At 34.3% G+C, this 15,300-nt stretch overlaps 1 protein-coding gene across 1 annotated transcript; it reads left to right on the top strand.

Annotated features, from left to right (window-relative positions):
- The first annotated feature begins 2,281 nt into the window (after window positions 1-2,281).
- On the top strand, window positions 2,282-4,837 carry LOC127710345 (ankyrin repeat domain-containing protein 17-like). Its single transcript, XM_052216144.1, has one exon. It carries the CDS (start codon window positions 2,647-2,649, stop codon window positions 4,036-4,038), a length of 1,392 nt encoding a protein of 463 aa, XP_052072104.1. The 5' UTR covers window positions 2,282-2,646; the 3' UTR covers window positions 4,039-4,837.
- Window positions 4,838-15,300: the final 10,463 nt, after the last annotated feature.

Here is a 15,300-nt window from a genome sequence, read left to right on the forward strand (position 1 = left end):
CAGTAGGGTTTGTTGGTTGCTGTTTCATTGACGTGGTATCCCACAACTACGATGTGTCCATAAAGTTTTCTTTTGAATAAGGACAATAGAATGTAACGCATTCTATTATCAAGAATAGTATTATTTTCAAAGAAACAGGACAGGATAACATGTTGAATTAAACTACAATACAATAACGTGTCAAATATCTATCTGTCAATCGAAGTGTGAATAACACACACAAACGTTTGCATCAAAACCACTCAGATCCCATCTTAATTGCATTGACACCTAAAATGATTGTTTTACAGGAAGAGGAAGTAGAAATGTTTTTATAGAGTTTAAACTGAAGTGTCCTACAACATGGGATGCACCTGCTGTAGTGTCCCATATGAAAAGCCACTTGTCGCAACTACATGGACATTTCCACGTTTATAATGCCTGCATTACTTCATATGGAACACTTTCTTTACAAACCTCGATTCAAGAGACTGTTATTACATCAATATCTCTAGAGTTGGCCTTCCAACAATTACTTACAAGAATGCTGAATGTTTGCAATCTACATTCTATCACAACTGAGGAATTATTTGCAACAGCTGACAGTATCTGGTCAAGAGGGTAAATATATAAATTTAAATGAAGGGTAGATAAGATAAGTTCAAAGAATACGGTTAATCTGTTCAAACACACGAAACCCCATAATGATATATAATAATAGAATTTCATACCGGAAGGGTAAATTGCTGAAATATAAAATGACATCAAGGATTTTCCATTGAAATTGCAATATGCGAAGTCACTTCATTTAAAGGGGATTTGCCCCTGATACAAAATTAAACTGCTCCAGTATGATGCATGCATGATGATGAGCAATGCGTTTGAAACAACCAGCAAACTAAATACGTTATATCTATATCATATAAACATGTATACTGCATTTTTACAAATATGGTAGTATAAAAATTCCACATAAAAACCAAAGTGCCGAAATTTCAATAACAAACGAAAATATCGATATATTGTAGAACCGTGAATGTGCACATGTATTTATATGTAACGATAATATTAGTTTGGTAATCATTTACTGATAACAAAATCAATTTTCATACCAATAAAAACAATATTCATAGATCTAATTACAGTGTTGAATAGGTAACCTTTTAGAATAAGTTTATCTAAAGGATCGATACGTTTACCCGGATCGTATCATAATTTCCAGGCTCGGTAAAACATATCTCCGTAAAAATTAGGATGCGTTATCTCGTTTGAAATAAGTGTACAACCAAACTTCAAAACAAAATATTTGTATATTTACAAATAATGTAAATGACAGGATTTTTAGTTAGGACGCAAGGAGGTATTTGAAATGGAATTATATTTACGCAATGCAGTAAAAAGAGTTTGTCTCTAGTGCTGTGTGGAGGCAGTAGAACGTTTTCCTGTGCTTGAGGTGTATGCTCTTATAATATTTACAGTTATGGTGTGCTTGTTCATGTGAGAATTTCTCATATTAATACACCGTCAAAATTTCATGTTTGGTTACATTTCGTCAAAATACTGGTCTGGTTATCTGTTTTGTATATTGCCCTTTCATACTATTTTAAACAGCTAGGTTTTCTTACATATATTTCGATGTGCCCCGTGCTGTCTATCATTTGTTGTTTAGCTTTATATGTATTGTCTATCATTAGTTGTTTCGAAGTTATTGGTCTTTTGTTGGGCAATGTATGACAAATATATGTTGAAAAACCTCGCCCGTAATTATAAATTATGTAAATCATTGACCGCTCCCGACATGTGTTACTTCAAGGCACATTTTAGCGGCGATCGATGTTTTTCAAAATTACTGCACTTTTCTTGTATCCCTGGTGCTTTCGACTGGAGAATCGTCGTACACAAGCATCGCACAAATTGGCACTCCGAGGCGGGTGGGGAGCAAGAAGGTGAACTGTGGTTTATTTTTATCAATAGTACCGCTTAAGTCGACGCTAGGGGCCGTCTTGACCTTGTTGTAGGGTATGAATGATTCGTTCATTGTTGAAGACCCTACATCAACTGTCAAGATGAAGAACAGGAATAAAAGTCCTGTTCATTGATAATTTTCTATGATTTCTATGTATTGTGTGCGATTTTGTCCAATGTACTTTTACTCCATTTTCTATTGAACTAATGCAGTTAATAGTTTCATCGTATTCAGACACAATGGAAAACAACTGTCATATTCCTGACTTTGTACAGGTTTTTACGAAAAAAAGACATTGTTTATATTCTGAAATTCTCTTTTTTTCAGAGAGAAAAATGAATAAAAAACCTTTGAAAACTATTTATGACGAAGAATATCAGTTTGACAAAGGAGCTTATCAAAGCAAAGCTGACGAGTGGAGACCTAGACTTCACACTTCTGCTTGTAGAAGCGAGAATTTGGAAAAGGTACAGCAATTGATAGAAAAAGGATCTCATGTTAACAAGGCCGATAAGGAGGGACATACAGCGCTAACAACTGCTTGTGAGAGAGGTAGTGAGAGCATAATACAGTTGCTGATAAACAAAGGTGCTAATGTCAACCAGGCTAATGGGCAGCGACAGACGCCTTTAGCAAATGCTTGTGAGAAAGGGAATGAAAAGATAGTTCAGCTTTTGATAGAAAACAAAGCTGATGTTAACATGACTGGTTGGCAGGGACAGGTACCTCTTGAAATTGCTTGTAAGAAAGGGAACGAGAAGATAGTAGAGTTACTGTTAGACAACAAAGCCGATGTAAACATGATTGATTGGAGTGAATGGACTACACTAACAAACGCGAAGATAATACAATTACTAAAACACAAAGGGGTTAATCTTCCAAAAGTTGTCCAGGAGGAAAACACATATCTAATAAATGCATGTAGGAATGCGACTGAAGAATACGCGAAGTCACTGATAAGGGCATGTGCTGATGTTAACCAGGCAGGTGGACAGGGACAAATACCTCTAACAGCTGCTTGTAAGAGAGGGAATAAGAAGCTAATACAGTTGCTGATAAATAAAGGAGCTTGTCTTGATATGGTTGATGGGGATGGAAACACACCTCTAACTGCTTGTAAGAATGGGGATGTAAACACAGTGGAGTTTCTGATAGAGAAAGGAGTTGATGTTAAACAGACAGATGAAATGGGGCAAACCCCTCTATCAATTGCTCGTGAGGGATGTTATGAAAAGATGATGAAGCTACTAATAGGAAGAGGGGCTGATGTTAACCAAGTTGATGAAAAGGGACAATCACATCTTACAGCTGCGTGTGAGAAAGGGGGTGCAAAGGTAGTGCATTTACTTATAGAATCAGGGGCTCAAATCAATAAGGCTGACATGAAGGGACAGACACCTCTTATAGTTGCTTGCAACGGGGGAAAGGAAAGGATAATACAACTTCTGAAGAAGAATGGAGCTGACGTTAACCAATTTGATAGACAAAGACATACGGCTTTGACAGTTTCGTGTATGAACCCAAATGAGAAGGTATTACGCTTACTATTAGAAAAAGTAGCTGACGTCAACAAGACTGATTGGGATGGTTTGACTCTTTTGACACGTGCTTGCATAAGCAGAAATGTCAATGTTATACTGTTATTGGCAGACATAGGAGCTGATCTTAACATGGCTGGTCAGAGATATACACCACTGACGGCTGCCTGTACAGGAGGAAGTAATCAGATAATACAGATATTAATAGATAAAGGAGCTGACGTTAATATAGCAGATAATGGAAGAGTAACACCACTGACAGCTGCTTGTATGGATGGGAATGAGAAGATAGTAAAATTACTTATCGATAAGGGAGCAAGTGTTACCAATGCTGATGAAATAGGCCAACCCCCTTTGGCCGCTGCTTGTAGTACAGGCAACACAAACATAGTACAGTTACTGTTAGAAAATGGTGCAAACGTTAACCGAGCTAATGACCGGAGAGAGACACCCCTGACCATTGCTTGTAATAAAGGGAATGATAAGATTGTACAGTTACTGAAAGACAACGGAGCTTGTGTTGACAAAACTGATGGCTATGATGGGGGAGAATGACAGTGTTTAAGTCCTTTGTATTTCCTTATATAGTATTTCTAAGATAAGCCTGAACTTTTGATGAGGAGTATTTAGACCAATTGATAAATATATACGATTTTTTAATGGATAATGAATCACAGAACTTTAAACTTTCAATATTACGCTATGACGATTACGATGGCGGATTAATAACGGTTAGTTTAAATACAAACACAGAACTTTAAAAAGGCAAGTAATTTACTAATCTTACAAAAAAATCTTGACAGCGTTTATTCAATACCAGGCAATAAAAAGGTTAATCAATATTTACATCGATATATGATTGAAGAACGGATAGAAAATGAAAATACTAACATCAACTATTCAAGAAAAAACAGATGTATCCGTCAAGACGTTTTTGGGGGAAAGCAATTAATCGAATTTCTAGAAAAAACAAAAATAAACACAAGACTGAATCGGTCAAATAGCTCCTATCGTGTTCAGGCAATTATTCGTCCGTGGATTAAACTTATTACGTATGAGCGTTCCTTATCAATTGCAAGAAAAGCGCGTTGGAGGTATAAAGTTTATTTTGTTATTTCCACTATATATCTACATCATAATTTAATGATCAATTTGCAGGAATAACCCCAAGAAAAACACTTGGATAGTTGATAGTTGAATTCCTAAAATAAAGAAAACTATACTAGTACTTAATGTACAAGACTTTTCGTAAAAACCTCATATATTAATAAATAATTATATCAAGAATAACTGCAATTATAAACTAGTAAAACATGATAAAGGAATGCTACTAGTAGTTAGTAATTTAAGTGAAACATGGTATTGATTTTTAGAAATGTACAAAATAAAGTTCTAGATATACTTAGATTTGTTTATATCTATTTGAAAGGTAATTAGCGAAAAATGCGTTAAAATAGAAGCACCTAAATTTTACCCCAAAAAGTTTTTATTGAAACAATGGAAAAGAGGACTCCATCTTTTACTGTTATAGACCAAGTAACTGCTAGTAGTCCTTTGTTAATTTATGTATCATTGTCAATTTGTTTAGTCTCTTTTCTTACCTATTCTGACATCGGGCTCGGACGTCTCTTAAACTGAGTTTTACTGTGAGTATTGCTGTGTGTTTGTTTTTTCTACATTGGCTAGAGGTATAGAGGGTGAGATCTCACAAAACATGTTTTACCCCACCGCATTTTTGTGCCTGTCCCAAGTCAGGAGCCTCTGTTTTTTGTTAGTCTTGTATGATTTTTAATTTTAGTTCATTTATATATTTCGGACTTTAGTATGACGTCAATTATCACTAAACGAGTACACATTTTTGTTTAGGGGCCAGCTGAAGCACGCCTCCGTGTGCGGGATTTTTCTCGCTGTGTTGAAGACCTAATGATGACCTTCGGTTGTGTTCTGCTCTTTGGTCGCGTTGTTGTCTCTTTGACAACTTCCACATTTCCATTCTCAATTTTATTGCTATAGTCCGGGTTTGTTATGGGCCGATTTATCCGGGAGATGCTATAGTATACATATTTATAAAACATTTAACTTAAATTTTATAAGCCCAAATTGAATTTAAAGTAGAAGGTGTACTAAGGTTTTCAGTAATTTATATATATATATTACAACAAAAACTCATCTTAAAAGTGACAGGTTTTTAAAGGAGATATTTGTAATGTTTACAATCCTCTGTAGTATTACAGGGCTAACTGATAACTGTTGTAAGAAATAGCAAATCGATATCCCTAGCAATATCAAATTAATATCGTTACTGATAGAACAATAGTCAATGTATACAAACGTGTTACTTAGGACTGGCTCAACAAATATCTGCCGATAAGGATTATATAATTACAAAAAACAGTGAAGCCAATCCATAATTTGACTCGATGCTTTTTTGAAAGGCATTCATTCTAACATGCGTGCACTTCTTCATTCTGAATTTTTAAATTGTATATAAAACCGTTTCAAAGACCCAACAGATATATGCGTATGTATTTTACTGTCTTCTTACCATAGGGCGAGAATATTGGACATTTGAAATATGCATTAAATATTCATCCCATCATAATCTTATTATGGCTGTTATGATGCATGTGAGAGGACGGATGAGAGAGAAGTGCAGTTACTGATTCAAAAAGGATGTAATCTAAACCAGGCTAGTGGACAGGGATAACCACCTCTAACACCTCCACCTCTAACAGCAAATAAAATATAGATTTTTAAAAATTAGAAAGATATGCTATATCAATTTAATTCTATTGGCTGGTGACGATTACCTTTCATGTCGGCAAAATATTTGTTTTAGTCTGATAATTACACAAAGATTTAGAACACTCAAGTAAAACTCTATATTTCTACTTTCCAACAGTTCACTCCAGTCCAGTCTTATGATGGTATGATACTAAACCCCTAACGGGAGGGATTGTACTTGATTTTCATATAATGAAGACATAATCTTTTAATCAGTTTAATTGAGGTCTAGAGATGGCATGTCAGTAACTGCTAGTTGTCCTTTGTTCATTTATGTATCATTGTCATTTTGCTTAGTTTCTTTTGTTACCTATTCTGACATCGGACTCGGACTTCTTTTAAACTGAGTTTTACTGTGCGTATTGCTATGTGTTTCTTTATTCTACATTGGCTAGAGGTATAGGTGGAGGGTTGACATCTCACAAAACATATTTAACCCCGCCGCATTTTTGCGCCTGTGTCAAGTCAGGAGCCTCTGGCCTTTGTTAGTCTAGTATGTTTTTTTTAATTTTAGTTCATCTATATGTTTTGGAGTTTAGTGTGACGTCCATTTTCACTGAACTAGCACACAATTTTATTTAAGGGCCAGCTGAGGACCACCTCCGGGTGCGGGATTTTCTCGCTGCATTGAAGACCCATTGGTGGCCTTTGGCTGTTGTCTGCTCTTTGGTCGGGTTGTTGTCTCCTTGACATATTCCCCATTTCCATTCTCAATTTTATTATATAATATTCCTTATTTTATTGTGTTTTTCGTTTATTAGGTTTTGTTTGTAGTTTGTATTACATGCATTCCTATTATTTTTTTCGCCATTATCTAATGTATTTTGTGTTTATAGTTATATAGGGAGAGGATTCACTAAAATTGTTATAACTATAGTGTCCAGTTCCTTTTGCTACTTTTGCAAACAAAATATGTTCTAACTTAGCTACTAGTAATTGAAATACGAAGATAATGCATGTACTGGTGGACATTACTGTATCGTTGCTTACTATTCACAAAAGACTTAAGAGGGAATGTTGATCAAGGGATAAGTGCATATATATTGTATCTGGTTTTAATTTTCCGGTTTAATCATGAACACAACTCATGTTATATGTTTGAGATATAGAAATATATATAGGGATATATAAACTGATTATATATCATTTCCGTGTGCAACTGTTTAATCAAATTATAATGTTATATTTGTTAATGCGATTGTCATGCTGCTCATAATAGTCCTTTATTCCAGTAATATACATACTTAATCTTTTTTTAAGTCAAATGTGGTTAAGTCCAGTAGTAGGTATTCCTATGGGCACTAACTGTGCCCCTTTAATAGCAGATTTTGCTATGAATGTCAGTTTATGACCAAACTCAGTAAAGACACGTCATTATTACATTTGGTTGATACATTCAACAATACCTACCGTTATCTTGATGATATTTTTTCGTTAAATAACCAGAGTTCTCTAAATATAATACCGAAATTTACCAGAAGGAACTTACTTTAACTAAATCTAACATCAGTAGTTGTCCTTTTAATGATTTAAACATTTCAATTTCTAAAGGGAAAATCCATACTAAAATTTACGACAAAAGAGACGCTTTTTCATTCCCTATTGTTAATTTTTTTCTTTTTTAGACGGCGATGTTCCTTTGGCTCGATCATACGGTGTTTATATATCCCAACTCGTTCGTTATGTCCGTGTGTGTAGTGATGTCATAGATTTTAACGAACGTAATCAATGCATCACTGGTAAATTATTAAGTCAGGGATTTCGTTAACATAAATTACTTAAGACTTTTACTAAATTCTTTCATAGATACAATATTTGATTAGTAAATTTGGCTGTACCTGTAGAAAACTTATAAAAAAGGTATTTCACATCCTACATTTTACGGTAATATTGTACTAAAAGCGCGGAAATCACTATGTGATCTGTGTAAACTCATCGAACTCTTAAACAAACTTATAAGTAAAGGTTATCTTACCAATGTTGTAATTAGATCTTTGAATATAGTTTACATTGGCACTAATATCGATTTTGTCATCAGCAAATTAAAACATAACTAAATTTGTATTCTTTTTAAATGGGATGTATAAATACACATCCACGTTCATGTTTTCTATATAGAGGTTAACTCTAAACTATCCTACTGCCTGTCGATACTTTTATTTTTGGCATTGCACAAGTAATGTCTTCTTTGACTGTCAATGACGTTAAAATACTAAATCCCTGGAATGTGTTTTAGTTGATTTTAGCTTCTGATGTATGATTTTTTTATTATTAATTGTTTTTGGCTTTTAACTAGTTTTCAGTAACTGCGAGTACTCTCAAATCATACTTTCTTGTTAATTTGACCTGTTGATACAATTTGTAATGTTTTTTTGTTATTTAATGTTTACTTATTTAAGGCTATATCTCGTCTCTCTATTTTTAATATATACCAGCTTTGATAAGTGTTTGGTATGACTATAAATTTTCACTTCTGTTCTCGTACTATGAACAACAAAATTATTTATTTTGTAAAAAATATTTCCGTTCTCCATTTATACTGTATACCTTACAACAGAATTATTTTCATTTACCTGTGTACATTAGTCTATTTGGCGGCATTTTGTTCAAGGTTATGGTTGTTTTTCTGAAATTGTTTAACATCTAACCCCTTTTTTGTTGATTTTGTATTTACATTGTGTCATAGATCAAATGTATGCGTTCAGTGTATGTTCACTTGTGTTAATATGTCTTTTGATTGAGTTAAGCCATTTCAATTGATATTTTACAGTGTGTAATTCTATGTTGTGATGTTACACTATTGTTACAGATAAGGGTGGAGGTTGGTACCTATGTAAACGTTTAAACCCGCTGCATTTGTTTGCACCTATCCTAAGTCAGTAATCTGATGTTCAGTAGTTGTCGTTTGTTGATGTGGTTCATAAGTGTTTCTCGTTTCTCGTTTTTTATATAGATTAGACCGTTGGTTTTCCCGTTTGAATGGTTTTACACTAGTCATTTTTGGGGCCCTTTATAGCTTGCTGTTCGGTGTGAGCCAAGGCTCTGTGTTGAAGACCGTACTTTGACCTATAATGGTTTATTTCTACAAATTGTGACTTGGATGGAGAGTTGTCTCATTGGCACTCATACCACATCTTCTTATATCTATCTAGCACTTGATCATTACCACTGCTATTGGATAGAAAAACCCCGAGGTCATCATCAGTAGTAAGTTCTACGCTCCTGCAAGATTTATATCATATTGTTTCTAAAATTCCCCGTTGTTACATTAAGAAATAAATAAGAAACTAAGGTTCCAACTCCCTTATGCAAAATTGACCCTAAATCAATTTTGTTATTTTTGTACTTCTCCTTCATATAGCTCTATAACACGCTTTCACATATTTACATGCCACTAAATTTCAATTTGCATGAGTTTGGACGTTCCTGGTGTAGGTAAATAAAAAAGTGCTCCGGACGTCCGAATTAAAAGTGTCATTTTTTTACGATTTCATGCCAAAATATGCCACAACCCATGTCCGCATGAAAGAACGCCAGAATTGTTCTGACGGTATATTTGGTTTGTTTTTCATTTTGTTTTACTTTTCTTTGCTGTTTTTGGAAAATTTTATATTTTGTGCAGGTTCTGTAATTTCTTTGGTCATTATCATGTCGATTTTCTGGATTGTATAACGCCTTATCACAGTCTAAAACTTAGCAGCCTTTAACATGAGCAACATGCACATCGGCTATCAATATGGATCAGCAACAGTTGACCTTTCTTGATCACATGTATTTAACATCTGGTTTTTGATTGTCGGATCGTCGTTTGAATTTTAGTATTGTTTTTTTCTCTTGGAAATAGTAGTGTCGGTCTTTTTGTACTTGTTTTTTTATGATTATTCCACTGGCTGTGCTATGTCATCCTCTATTCTTCTTTCACTACGGTTAAGTGCAATATGTTTATCTCGTCCTACAAGACATAAAAACGCTGAAACTTTCGTTCGAAATAACAGGGGTGTAAAATCAAACGTCTCGCGCAGTGGGATTCCAAAATCTCTACATGTAAAAATTAGTCCTTTAAACAACACATTAAGAGGTCCATAACGGCTAAATGTATGTCTCTATATTTATCCAACATACCATCTCTTTCCAGTGTCTGCTCTAATTAACCACCTTTTATATCGATCTGTTAGCATATTAAATAAAGGCAACAGTAGTATACCGATGTTCAAAAGTCATAAATCGATTGAGAGAAAGCAAATCTGGGTCACAAACTAAAACCGAGGGAAACCCATCAACTATAAGAGGAAAACAAAGGAACAACAGGACCACTGAAGTGCAACTAAATCAAACGCCAACATAGAGACGAATTAACATACCAAATGCAATATTCTTAATTTGCATTAACTGTAACTTGCTTACATTGGAAAAAAGCGGGAAGTGAAATTTTATTGTGATTATCTCCCTTTCCCCATAGTTCCTCCATCGCTCATGGGTAGTTCTTGATTTCGAAGACTTTTATTGGAAATATTATCTACGCAATTTATAAAAGAATCCCTTTTCTCTTTATGAGAAAAGGGGGTTCTATGGCAGATTAACAATTGGAACGGAATGACCAAATACTCGAATAATTGCATGAACATATAGAATAATGCTCAACCTTTTTATAAGCAAATATTAATGTGTCCTACCGAATACGAAATATAAACGGGTTTGTACTTACATGAGCAATAAGACGGTTACCACATGTGGAGTAGGATCTGCTTACCCTTCTAGCGCACATGACTCATCCCCTGTTTTCTTTGGGGTTCCTTTTTCTCAGTATTTAGTTTCCTATAAACTGTTGTTTGTCTTTTGATCGTTTTTCATTTTTTTCCATAGCATCGTCATTTCCTTGTAGCGACTTATGAGTTTCACTATCCCTTTTGTATCTTATGCCTCCCGCGTAATTAATTTCCAATACATTGAATTAATGTTAAGTGGAATCGTTCAAAAAATATAAATTAAAAGATAAGCGAATTCATTCCATATCATAAAACAATGTATTTTTTTTTTTTTTTTTTGCGTTTAATTACTTTTATTTCAATTTGATGTGTAAATCTGACATAACAACTGAACGAACAAAAAAATGAAAAGAAAACTACATGTCTGCAGGAGATGAGTGTCTATACAATACCAGTGTCTGATATCAACACCAAACCCGCAAAATAAAAAATTGGAACATTTTGAATTAAAATTATAGACATTCACAGCCTATGTTCTTGTTGTGCGACAGGCATGTGACGAGGATAAACTAGTGTTTGAGCGTTGGACTCTACATTTTACACTCAACTGCTACATAGAGTAACAGATGTTTAGCTTTATAGGGCCGCAATGATAGATTGATTTATTGACGTCCATTAGCAATTATTTCATGCATGTCCAGAACATAAACCATAAACAATCAATAAAATAGGTAGTTTATATAAAGAAGGCATATTTGGATGAAGGTCGGATTTAACGTTCCCACAGCCGGACATGGCTGTGTATTGATACATCCCTTACAGCCAAACGGACGCAACACTTTAGTAGGAGTTTAATGTTGGAACGGAAGACGTTTCGATGACCATAGTCTACCCTTTGGGTTTGTATTAATAGACAATAAAGAAAAAGTACAAGTGAGAAAAAAAAAGATAATTATAAAGACTTGAAGAAGTTTTCCAGTTATTGACAGCAAGCTCAAAGTAATGGGACTTGTCGATTCTCTGAATTGCATGACGCCTTATTCACTGACTATGACTTATCAGTCTTAAAATGAGCAAAAAGTAAAGTCATAAAAATACTGAACGTCGAGGAAAATTCAAAACGGAAAGTCATTTATCAAATAGCAAAATCAAAAGATCAAACACATCAAACGAATAGATAACAACTGGGATAGGCATTTTCTTATGTTTGTTTAGCAATATATGGATTACCAACAGTTGACCTTTCTTGATCACCCGAATTTAACCTCTGGCTTGTGTGTTTTTTTTTTTTTTTTTGTTATTGTCGTGTTAATTTAGTCTTTTTGTATCTTTGGGCAATGTTGTTGTCTTTTTTTGCTTCCGCTTGCTCTGCTGTGTCATCTTCTATACTTTTTTCACTAATAATAAGTGGAAATATGGTCGTCTCATCCGACAAGATATTAGAAACGATGAAACTTTTGATCAGAATGGGGGCTTAAAATTGATGTCTCGTGGTGTGAGATGCAACAATATCTGCATGTATGAAAAAAAAACTTGCAACAGCACGTTTAGAGGTTCACAATGGCTAAATTTATGTCCACATATTTTATCCACCATATCATCTTCTTTCAGTGGTTACTCACACTTATCTCCATTTACCCTGTTAACATAACCTATACTCAATGCAATATTCCATTCTTTGCGTGAACTGTATGCCTACATTGAATTAATGAGGGCAGGTAAACTTTACTGTGATAATATCTCTTTCATCATAGTTTCTTCCGCAAATCGAATCTTCGCTTATATGTAAACGAAATTTTGTGTGAGCCAAGGCTCCGTGTTGAAGACCGTACTTTGGCCTATAATGGTTTACTTTTACAAATTGTTACTTTGATGGAGAGTTATCTCATTGGCACTCGTACCACATCGTCTTATAACTTATTTAAATGATTGAGATAGTCCGCATGGAAAAAGTCACGTGGTTAAACATGCTCATTTGATCTCTGGTGGAGAGTGGTCTCGTTGTCAATCATACAACATCTTAGTTTTATATTGAGATCGCTCAACCATCCCCTTACTTTGTATAGTGGTAAATCAGTAGCAAAAAAAAGCGCAGACTGTAAAAATAATTTAAATGAAAATAACAAATTACATGAACTACCTAGCTCTGATCACATGCGGTTACTGGAAGCTATTGTTAACTACTGCTTCTCGGTCTACAGTATCCACCAGTTTATCTGTAAAGGTACAACCAGAAAAGTGCTTCGGGTACATAAAATTTATAATGCTTTTTTTTTACATTATTATGAAGTTTGTATTACTTCCTTGGTTTATCTGTCAGTATTTCATATTCAGGACGTATTAAGTAGATAAAATATTAAAACAAATATTTCCGTGATGTTTAGTTTAGTCGTAGTTTTAACCTAAGTTATCATTTATTCATACCATACATTTTGTTAATACCACTTAATTTTCATTACTTCCTTTCTTTATCTGTCATTGTTTGAAAAATATTCCGCATTTCTTTGTTATGGTGCCCTTTAACGGAAGATGACCACAAATTATCATTTATTCGTATCAGACTTTATGATTTGATATCATTAAGTATAAATTTCTTCGTTTTTATCGCACATTATTTTGAGGTGCCGGAAATTTAAACTAAGTAATAATTTTTAGAACAAAAATTCATCGTTGTTCTTTATTCAAGTAATTAGAATTAAAAATCGTATCGAGATTTTTTTTTTATATGAGAAACAGTTAGATACATTTGTCACGATACACCAGAATGCGGGATTGTCCTGAGTCTGACGACATTTCTTCAAGATTTCCTAGGCCTGAGGGACGCCAGAGCGCAATCTATATAGAAAACACAGAAATAGCCGACCCAGAATTTAGGCGTTCTCATGGAAAAGAATAAAACATTTAATTAAATTATTCACCTACGTATTCAGATATATTAATGATATCATGTGTCTCTTAGAAACTTTCAATTCACCGCGATCTTGTATCGCATACATATTGCAATAAGTGAAAGTTTAAATACATCTCGAAACAATAAGATCTGCTTCATATGAATATCCAGTTTTCCTTGAAATTGAGACAGATGGACAATGTCATAGTGGATGTTATTCAAACGAGACGATTTAAGTTTTCCAATTGTCAATTTCTTTTTTCGTAATAGTAACATACCATCTGTCCCAACATGCGACGGTAAAAAGCATGCTCATTTTATATGCTTAAAATCAAACAATAACCATCACGAATGGTTGGACCTATTTGATGTGTTTTTGTCTCCTCCCGCGGTCTTAGATTATAACATTTAACAATAAGTTGTGGTACCTTTAAATCTAGAAATGTTTTATATTTCCTATCGTAAAATAATTACGAACAAACGTTTTTACAACAATACCGAACTCCAATGTAAATGCAAAAAGACGGAAGTCTAAAACAAAACCCTCGACTATATCAATCACCAAAGGAGCGGAAATCAACTCCAATATTCCTGACTTTGAACAGACGTTTTCTGAAAAAAAAATTGTAGGTTAAACCTCGTTTTATAGCTAGCTAAAACTGCCTCTTTAACACTTGTAATAGATTTGGATAAATGAGGACTCACATTATGATTATGTCGCTAACGTTCTAGCGGTAAATTTCTTTTTTCTGTTTTTTTTTTTTTTTTAATCAACTGAAGAATAACATCAAATTAAGGCAACAGTAGTTTACTATGTTCAAATCGATCGAGAAAACAAATAATGGCCACAACCAAAAACTGAGGGATCGCTTATTAACTCGAAATTGACAAGACCGGGTGCGAATACAAGGTAATTGTCTCCTGCTATGCTTGCATCATTCACCATGCGAATCAAAGCTCAGTAAAAACCGCAAATTCGTCTGTAAAACCACCGATTAAACGCCTGTTCTAATCTGTTGAACAGCGGCATACTACTGTTGCCTTTATCTAGTATCTAAAGACGAAAGACACATGTCGCTAGTGAGTAGAAACACATACAAATTGTATCGGTCAACTAGTTCATGGTGGTGACCGTCAAACACATGAGGTGTCGATTTCTGTCGTTCTTCCTCATAACTCTGTTGAAAAGGTGTTTGTGTAAGGAGCACAAACAGACATTCAAATGAAGATAAAATATCTGAAACTATAACTACAAACAAAACGGTCAGTTTCATTGATCTCTTAGCTCAAATTCAGTCTGCCAGTAAAGGGAAATATAAAATTATCCTGGTTAACATCAAAAGAAATAACTTAAAGATTCCAAGGCCAAAGTAAAGAGAGCATTGTGCCCAAAAGAATAATAAAGAAAAAACATGAACAGACAGTAGGCCCAAGAAC

Source organism: Mytilus californianus, unplaced genomic scaffold (genome assembly GCF_021869535.1).
Source record: "Mytilus californianus isolate M0D057914Y unplaced genomic scaffold, xbMytCali1.0.p SCAF_72, whole genome shotgun sequence".
NCBI lineage: Eukaryota > Metazoa > Mollusca > Bivalvia > Mytilida > Mytilidae > Mytilus > Mytilus californianus.